Source organism: Drosophila eugracilis, unplaced genomic scaffold, assembly GCF_018153835.1.
Source record: "Drosophila eugracilis isolate 14026-0451.02 unplaced genomic scaffold, ASM1815383v1 contig_1858, whole genome shotgun sequence".
Taxonomy (NCBI): Eukaryota; Metazoa; Arthropoda; class Insecta; order Diptera; family Drosophilidae; genus Drosophila; species Drosophila eugracilis.
The window spans coordinates 59,939-68,699 of record NW_024572708.1 but is presented as its reverse complement, the minus strand read 5'-3'; the positions used below and the strand labels follow the sequence as shown (position 1 = coordinate 68,699).

At 43.7% G+C, this 8,761-nt stretch overlaps 6 protein-coding genes across 7 annotated transcripts; 3 read left to right on the top strand and 3 right to left on the bottom strand.

The window, feature by feature from the left end:
- Positions 1-62: 62 nt before the first annotated feature.
- On the top strand, positions 63-1,094 carry LOC108110093. Its single transcript, XM_017218987.2, has one exon. The coding sequence runs from the start codon at positions 63-65 to the stop codon at positions 1,092-1,094; it is 1,032 nt and encodes a 343-aa protein (XP_017074476.1).
- Positions 1,086-2,227, bottom strand: LOC108110094 (uncharacterized protein C24H6.02c). Its single transcript, XM_017218988.2, has 2 exons — positions 1,791-2,227; positions 1,086-1,419 (listed from the first exon to the last, which is right to left on the bottom strand). The coding sequence occupies exons 1-2, from the start codon at positions 2,010-2,012 to the stop codon at positions 1,108-1,110; spliced, it is 534 nt and encodes a 177-aa protein (XP_017074477.1). The 5' UTR covers positions 2,013-2,227; the 3' UTR covers positions 1,086-1,107.
- Positions 2,228-2,297: 70 nt separating this feature from the next.
- On the top strand, positions 2,298-3,887 carry LOC108110095 (iron-sulfur cluster assembly 1 homolog, mitochondrial). Of its 2 annotated transcripts, none has more exons than XM_017218990.2 (5): positions 2,298-2,485; positions 2,577-2,630; positions 3,228-3,303; positions 3,376-3,450; positions 3,512-3,887. In XM_017218990.2, the coding sequence occupies exons 1-5, from the start codon at positions 2,402-2,404 to the stop codon at positions 3,613-3,615; spliced, it is 393 nt and encodes a 130-aa protein (XP_017074479.1). In that variant the 5' UTR covers positions 2,298-2,401; the 3' UTR covers positions 3,616-3,887. The 2 variants fall into 2 exon arrangements, with proteins under 2 accessions (XP_017074479.1, XP_017074478.1); XM_017218989.2 differs by having other exon boundaries at positions 3,373-3,450.
- LOC108110092 (actin-related protein 6) lies at positions 3,878-5,236 on the bottom strand. Its single transcript, XM_017218986.2, has one exon. The coding sequence runs from the start codon at positions 5,146-5,148 to the stop codon at positions 3,940-3,942; it is 1,209 nt and encodes a 402-aa protein (XP_017074475.1). The 5' UTR covers positions 5,149-5,236; the 3' UTR covers positions 3,878-3,939.
- A 233-nt stretch (positions 5,237-5,469) lies between these two features.
- On the bottom strand, positions 5,470-6,961 carry LOC108110113 (required for meiotic nuclear division protein 1 homolog). Its single transcript, XM_017219010.2, has one exon. It carries the CDS (start codon positions 6,824-6,826, stop codon positions 5,555-5,557), a length of 1,272 nt encoding a protein of 423 aa, XP_017074499.1. The 5' UTR covers positions 6,827-6,961; the 3' UTR covers positions 5,470-5,554.
- Positions 6,962-7,251: 290 nt separating this feature from the next.
- LOC108110086 (DNL-type zinc finger protein) lies at positions 7,252-8,390 on the top strand. The gene has a single exon (XM_017218976.2). It carries the CDS (start codon positions 7,430-7,432, stop codon positions 8,003-8,005), a length of 576 nt encoding a protein of 191 aa, XP_017074465.1. The 5' UTR covers positions 7,252-7,429; the 3' UTR covers positions 8,006-8,390.
- The last annotated feature ends 371 nt before the right edge of the window (positions 8,391-8,761 follow it).

Here is an 8,761-nt window from a genome sequence, read left to right as displayed (position 1 = left end):
TTAGAAATAAATTGATCGGAATTATCGATTGTACCACCGATTTTTTGACAGCTGTAGTGCATATGGATTTGTTTATCCGAAAAGAGCTGACTGTTCTAGGCAGCGGCACTGAGCTCGAGAATGTTGTATCTCATTGCATCAAGCTACTCACATGGCTACGCGCATGTCAGGAGGAGATACGCTCCCAGCATTGTCATCTGGAACTTAACCAAACCGTTGTTGAATCCCTGCTGAAGGCTCACATATATCTGTTCGAGTGCTATGATCGCTTTGGCGAATCCCTGGCCGATCGCTGTGATTCCAATAGTTTTTTTGAGGGGTGCTCCAGCGCCGAAGATCGTAAGCAGTGCATCAGAGAGCTGTGCAGGAATATTGTGAATACACGAAAAGGAGAAGCGCATGCGCCAATCCTTTATTTATTGCATAGAACGTTTGCTGAGATTCAACCTGCTTGGAGTGTAATTCGTGATCTGGACTGGTCAGAGATCCGGAAATCCGACACACTGAACGGTAGTGATCTTATCAATCCTGATCTTCACCAAATGCGACGCCTGGTGAAGCGAATTTGTCGTTTGTCCAGCTTTCAGCATATGCAGATCGCTCTGAAACGCTCTCTAGTGCTGGTCGGCTTCCAGGTATGGCTGAACCTTTTCCAGGAGTTAAGAGAAAGTGAAATCCATTCCGACTGCCACTTAGTGCGTCATATGATCTGCGACATTCTGACAGAGGGAGAAACACCCACCAGTTCGGCTTTTTTGCACAATATCTATCTATTCGTATCTCAGTCCGCCAACAAGGTTAGATTCTGGGCATGTCTGGAGCATGTGCGTCTGCCTGGTAGCCTGATTGCCTACTTAACCGGCCATTGGAGCCGTTACCTGCCATATATTGACCTGGATGAAATGCAAATGACCGCCGAGGCTCCTATCGCCCAAGTACCATTGAACGAGGCTATATATGTGACCCACCTGATGCTGGTAACCGGATCCCCCTGTCGCCGCGAATTCAGTCACCAGCTACGCACCCTACTGTCTGCCAAATCTTGGGCCCTGCTTCTGGAGCTGCTCAATAAAGTGGCCTTTGTATTCAGTTGATTACAATACAATTTTAATCATTTCTAGGCAGAAACTCGCAGTTGCCATCGGTCAGGCGGATCACCTTCTCGCCCTTCTCGGCCAGAATCTCCTCGATGTTGCGCTTGCCCTCCAGATCCGTAAACCAGTTGAGATTGTCTGCGATCAAATGGTGATTGGAGCAGCCTTCGCAGGTCACAATGACAACACCGCGCTGGTAGGCCACCTTCGAAATGGTCTTCATGTTCCGCGTCTTGCACACTTTGCAGGTGTAGATCAACTGCATCTTGGATTCCAGTTTCGCCAGAGGAACGCTATTGGTGGCCACAGTCTTATCAGCATCTTTCTGAGTGTGAAAAATGTAATTATTACATATATGTATTTCTTTTGGTCTGATAATGTTTGTTATTTGTAACTCCCAAAGAACGTTTACCTTTTATATAGAACCTATAGAAACGAACAGAAAACCATTCTTCAATAATAAATGTTAGAATTAAAAAAAGGAAATAAAAACGAAGTAGTTTATTAATTAAGTTGGTTAGAAAGTTACAATATTTATATGTATATTTAAAATTCAACATTCTATTAATATTACACACACAAAATCAATACAAACTAGTAATTTGTAGAAAATTATCAATTATTTTCTAGTATAAACCCATTCAAATTGATTGTTTTTGGAAATACAATAAGTAACTAAAGAATTTCCAAACTTACCACCGTCTGAGTACAGTGTAAGCTGCGACAAATGCACGTGTATATGTTGCTGTTGTTTTTGCTTCTTGGAACAGCTGATTGTGTTTTGGTTGCAGAATATTGCAATTGCAACTGGAATTGTGCATAATTTAAAGCCCTAGTTTGTGTTTTTGGGTTACTTGCATACAGTGTGAGTTTTGCTGTACTTGCACTTATTTTATGAAATTGTCGTAGAACAGACATTTTTGATTTGTTTTTATATTATTTAATTCTGTTAAGCCGTGTGAAATTCAGTTGTACTTAGGGATGGAACTTTTGTTCTAGTAGTTGTAAAATAAAAAATAAAAAAAACAAGCAATGAATCAATACCTAGACTAAGAAGCTCAAGTTCTTGCTTTGCTTAAATGTGAATCTATGTTCTGTATAATTTAGCTTTTAGTTAAATTTTTTTAAGACGATGTCACGGTTTTGAATCTAACCGGTGACTCCGTCTATCGATAGCTCCAGTCAATGTCATCTCACGTGATACTATCGACAGTAGTGTCAGAACCATCTGGTAATAGCACTTATATTTTCGAATTTTTTTGTGGAAATTGTTGAGGAAAAACAAATTATATAAAGAGCAAGAAGCGATGGCGACACGTGTGGTGGCAACAGCGACAGTGCGGGCGGTGACAGGTCGCAAGCTGATCCCGACGCGGGCCGCTTTGACCCTGGTAAGAATCCTAGAACCTGATGAAATAGGCGCGTGCTGCTGATGAAGTAACAGTCCTCACGAACACATTCTTAACGTCAAATCCTTTGCAGACTCCCGCGGCGGTGCTTCGCATCAAGACCCTGCTACAGGACAAGCCGGACATGGTAAGTGGCTACTGACAACCAATAGATAGGATGGCCAGACATGTAAACATGTCACTAGGCTTTTAAGGTTCTTATCTTAAGATCGCAGCCCACAGTACCACAATACCTTATGATTTTGTTACTTGCTTAAGATTCTGATTGGGAAAACTTAAAAAAAGAGGTTCTGTTAAATGGTTTTAAAATGTATTATTGTTAGTGGATGTGCTTTAAAAATTGTTTGGAAATTCCCTGCGAAGTTGTATCTGAAGTTGTTTTATGATAATAAGAATCGCATTTTATTTTATAACCGCTGTATTTCGGTTAAAGCTTTGTGTATCTTTATAAATAAGCAAGAAAATGTTGTCTTCTTTAATCTACGTAGATTTCTGAATATTTTAACCTTCTCACACAAAAAAATTACTTTATGGCGTATAGACTTATCCTTCTTAGTCTTGAGTGAATGTCACCCACTTATCATATTAAATATTGACGAAATTTATTAACTATTAGTCCAAAAGAATGTGTGACCGTGATCTATAAATTAGATTTAAAAGGCTTAGAGCTTATTCTATACCCTAATCAAAGTCGGCTAATAATTTGGTGTTAATTCGCCAAAAGGTTGGCTTGAAGGTGGGCGTCCGACAGCGAGGATGCAATGGTCTATCTTACACGTTGGACTATGCAAGTCAAAAAGGTAAGCCGTAGTCCTTGGAACTCGTCAGTGGAGAGCTAATGCATGACTTTTTTTGCTAATATTTGCCAGCAGACAAGATGGACGAAGAGGTAATCCAGGATGGCGTCAAGGTGTTTATCGACAAGAAAGCTCAACTCTCGCTGCTGGGTAAGTTCAACCTTGAAACTTAAACCATTGGGTACCCAGTTAACTTTTAATCCTTTTCAAGGCACTGAGATGGACTTTGTGGAATCAAAGCTGTCAAGCGAGTTCGTGTTTAACAATCCAAACATCAAGGGCACCTGTGGATGCGGAGAATCGTTCAGCATGTAAACCGACGGAGATCCGTCGGCACCCGCCTCGCAGACCTAAATTAACCAAGTTAAATGCAGTATGCGGCCTGACTTAGTATCTCAATTCTGTTGGCAAAAGCACCGCATCCTTTGTAAATTTTACTTCGCAAACGAATTCTAAATGTTAAGTTGTGTTCTATAGTTAAATTTTAGTTGTAGCGCTAGGTAAGTGACCCCCGCTTCCTGGCTGCAGGCTGGCAGTTTGTCCTTTTAGCCCTAGTTCAATATATAGACAAGGAATGTTCTATGAAAGATCGCAATCCTAGTTTATTGTGTACGAAAAATACTAAAAACTTTATTTTCACTATCGCTGATTTATTCCCTGAAAACCATACTCCTCGTAATCATCACGCGTATAAACGAACTCGTCGAAGTTTGGACTGGTCGCAACTTCTTTGCCGCCGTACCAGGCGTAGCTCACCGGATCCTCTGGGCAGACGAGCGAAACCTCCAGGTCATCGGGAACCAATGCGCGTAGGTCGCTCTTAAGGCGCGGAAGAAAGCCGGGAAATTGAGAGCTGCCGCCCACAATAAGGATGTTGAGAAGAAGTTCGCGATGCGCCTCCCAGGGGCAAGCCTTAAGGCAATCAGCTACTGCCTCTGGGATGCCGACCTGTTGCACACCAATATCAGAAGGATTAAAAAGCAGCTCCGGCACGGTAAAGCGCTCATTGCAGAGCGGCACCATCTGCTGCTGATCCTCGTCCTCCCTCGGCTGGCCCGGCACACGAACATATCCCCGTTTCACAGTAGTAAAGTCCGGGAGAACATAATCCAGCGAAAGTTCTCGACGCTTCTCCTCGGCCTGATGCACCCTCATAGCCTGCTTAAAATCTTCCGCCACAAAACAGACATCCTCCTTGATCTGGTTCACGACATGACTCTCGTCCATCACGTTCAAATGACGATATGATATCAGCTCCTTGAGATGATTAGTTAGCGCCTTACCTCCCATGTCAATACGACGTATGCCCTCGAGGACTCGACGTCCCAGTACAAAGGGTACGATATGGGTGAAACTGTATCCGACGTCGATGATGATGCAGTTCAGTGCCTGCATTGTGGTGCGCTCCTCGCTGTCGGCAACATAGTTAAAGGCGGCCAGATCAGCGGCAGTGGTCTTATACACTCCAGCCGCCCGGTATTCCTCGAACAGCATCTCCATCATTGCCTCTTGGACGCTTTGAAAATTCATCTGTGGCTCAGTGATTACGATATTGCGGTTCTCCAACGTGCAGCCTATGCCATCCTTGCTGAATATGTAGTCCCATACCGTTTTCTGTGTATCCCAGTTCAGCAGGTACCCGCGCTGGAAGGCCAGAATGTAGAACAGCGCAGAAGTGTCCCGACATTCGTCTATCTGATTTCCGACAAAAGCGCGCCGTCGCTCGCTCTTCGCCTTCATGATGCAGTTGGGGACTACCTGTGGCTCATCCTGGCTAGCCAGACCCACCTTGGCCGTGTATGCTCCGTTGTCCAGCACCACCACTGCGCTGGCCATCCTTTCCGTCATTCGTGTGATTCTTTAAGCGATTCTATGGCATTTTCCTAAAACAAAATTATTTACGCTTTAGAGCTGACGATTAGAGTCGATTGTTCGATAGTGATTACTATTTAGCTTTAGCGCAACGATTCCATTTTTACCGGCAGTTTCGGATCTGGTATTTTTTTCCAGAAAAAATCGATAACTGTTAAATTATCTACAGAGATAATCGAATAATCACTTTCAAATTATTTTACATATAAACCAACAAAAAACCAACATTGTCATAAGGCAATGGGATTTGCATTGATAGTTGAAAAATTAAAAAAAAACATCGGATTAAATCACATATGAGTTTTCCAGAATCAAACGCTAACAATATTATATTTGGGCCAAACATGAATATATTACAAAACTCCTCAACTAGGCTTACATGTTATTTGGAAATTGAGGAGGTAGGAGCTGCCAAGGGCAGAACCTCAAGCTTGTGGGAATCACTGTGATCTCTGACGAAGTGCAGTACCTCAAAACCCACCTCCACCATGATTAGGATAATGATCATCCACTCCAAACGGATGTGATGGGCATCGTTAAGGTTGTGCGAAACCAGTTCGGCCAGTTCCACACAATGGTTGATCTTCTCGTTCATCACTTTGGTGCGACGAGTTATACTAAAGTAGGAGCACACCTGCAGGTAAAGTGCCTCCAGTTCCTCTCGATCCCAATAGAAATCGGGGGCATCTAAAAGGTCCGACGATAGGTTGATCACATGACGCAATGCAAAGAGTTCGCCAGTTTTGCGAAGCATGGCCGCCCGTGAGATCTTCAGTCGGCGGCCCCGCTTCAGATCTTCGGTAAGATGCTCTATGGAATCTATATACCGATCCAGTGTGGCCTCCCAAATGCCTAACTTGATCGACTGCGCCATTGCATTGGAGAATGTGTACTTGTACAAAAAACTATCTGTATCGGCGGTGACAAAAAACTTGCCATTCTGAAAGAAGGCACGCGACGTCACATTAAAATCACTGCTTTCAGCCACCAGATCGCCCTCCACATCCACCGCAGTCGATGGTATATAGGTGTACGGCATCACTTCGCTCTCCCCGTGAACCAAGGCACTCACATACGATTCCCTTTCGAAAGAGCGCAGGAAACTCAGCACATTGTTTGTCTCGATGTCGCTGCAGTTCCAAAAGACCACCGAACCCTCGCGGAAAAAGAATATCTCTCGTGGCTGCTGTCCCGTCGGATATTTCGCTGCCACAAAGAGAACGTTCTGCTCCATATCCAGATTGTCTGTGGAAAAGAAACGCTTTGTTTCATACAGATTCTGTTCACGAAGCGCTATTTGCAGATCTTCTAGGTTGTACTCTTCGGCAGTCGTAAAGCCACGGGTATTGAGGAAGCCCAGAGCGGACAGTTCATCGATGGCCAATCGCTTCTTCCGAATGATTCTGGTGCGAATGGGCGATAGTATGGATTCTAGGCGCTCCTCGGCCATCGGCATTGGTTTCACCTGAACCTGAGCTTGTTTTCTGGGAACAGTTGGTGTAGGAGAAGCGGGTGCTGTTGTCGGAGACGTAGAAATGGCTTCACTAGCCAGCCACCTTCGCCGGTTCGTCATCCACTGCGCCTGGAGCTGCTGGCGAGGAGTTCTAAGTCCTCGCAAGAGCACTTGCTCGATTCCCAGACGTGCAAAGTTCATGGCGTTTATCTTAACGTTGATTTATCCAAAAGCAACTAATTGGCCATTTCTTGCAGATGGGTTCGGTAACGTATCATATATAATGGCTATATAATATAATAGCCGGTTAGGTTTCTTCACCGATTGTCCTTTGTTGTGATTATCGAATTCGATAAGCGCCCACAGTGATGGAATTGGATTCATGAAATAAAATTCAATGATATCTTGATATATTTAAATACCAAATAAAGAATCTTATGGATGGGTAAAAAAAAAAAGATAACTTGGTTACAAATTTCATTTTATGCCAATGTGTTAAAATTTCGTTATCCAGTCTCTTAAACTACCAAAATCTGGCGATAAAATAGCTTAACTATCTGATCTGTGTTTTGGTGGTAAAAAGCTAGCATTTTCAGCTAACCTAAAACACTATTCCGATAGCGATAACCATCAGCTGTTTTCCTTGCTCCCATTCAACCAACTTCTTTCCCCAATTGGGGAAAAACAAAACGCAGTAACTACCCAACATTCAGCACGTGCGGCGTCAAAAAAAAAGACGCACTGCAGCAGGCGATAAGAGAAGGAGGAACGCAAATGTGCAGCACCGACTGAGAGGGACATAAAATGAACGCATTGCGCAACATCTTCACATCACGAACGCTCAACTATTTGCGCCAGAATGGACAGAACGCTATTCTCAACGCCACCCAGCAGCAGCAGGCAGTGGACGCCGTACCTCTAACCACCGATCCCGACCAGCTGCTAAAGGCATCGCGTCCCACACCGCTCTCCATACCGCGCTCCATACTCGATGCGTGCCAGTTTTCGGCCAAACCGTTTGACCTCGGACGCACTGCCTCCGGAAACCAGGGAAATGGCTCCCTTTCGCCGACAACACTGAAGCGTTTCGGTCGGATGCAACGCCGGGTGGAGTTAGTATATCGTTGCAAGCTGTGCAACACTCGAAATACGAAGACTATCAGCGAGGAGGCATACTACAGCGGTGTTGTAATCCTGCAGTGTGACGGTTGTGCCGTTGACCATTTGATCAAAGATAATTTGGGACTCTTCACTGGGAGCGATGGCGATAGTAGTATTAGTTCCGGAATCAGTACCAGCAAGAATATCGATCAAGTACTAGCTGATCGGCATGCTCGGGTCCGAGTGATCAAGGTAAATGAGCACGGTGAGCTCATTTAGAAACTCTAGTCAAGGGGCATCAGTACAGGAGACAACCTGGTGCCGTCAACCTACGAATCGTGTCCAAGGAGGACACACTCGAAACGGGAGAAGCACATTGAACCCAAGCACCCAAGTTACCAATTACAAACCGGAATCCCACATATTGTTCCGAGCTCAGACGGCTGTAAATGATAATTGTACTGTAATTGTTGATTGTTTCGGGCCGTGAGTAATGCCTAAAAAGTGATTAAAAGAACGCCCAGTTCGAAAGCTAAAACGTTTATAAATATGACTAAATCTGTTATTCCTGTACGGACTATCTAATCGGGGTACACAGAAATGCAAAGGATGTTATATATTTAATCATAAAAATATTAAATTAAAAAGATATTTAAATATGCAATGGTCAGCAAACCTTTTGTTAAAACTATATTTACTTAGTATTCATTATTTGCTTAATTTGATATGCACCCGGCTTTCTTTCTGTGTACGGAAACGCATATATACTAGACGCTGATAAATGTGTTTACCGCACAACTAGAAATCCCGTCCAGTCAAAATTCGACGTATCTGGAGTGCCCTAGAACCCAATAGTAGTGGAGGGGTTGGTGGTAGCAGGTTGCTAATTGATCGGATCGATCAAAACACAGCCGGGGTGCTAATTATCGCAAAAATAAAAATTGGCACGCTGCCTTCTTTTCAAAGCAATGGTGAAATTTACCGCGGATTTATGTGTATACATACATATATTTATATACGGCTATGGCGCTAGAC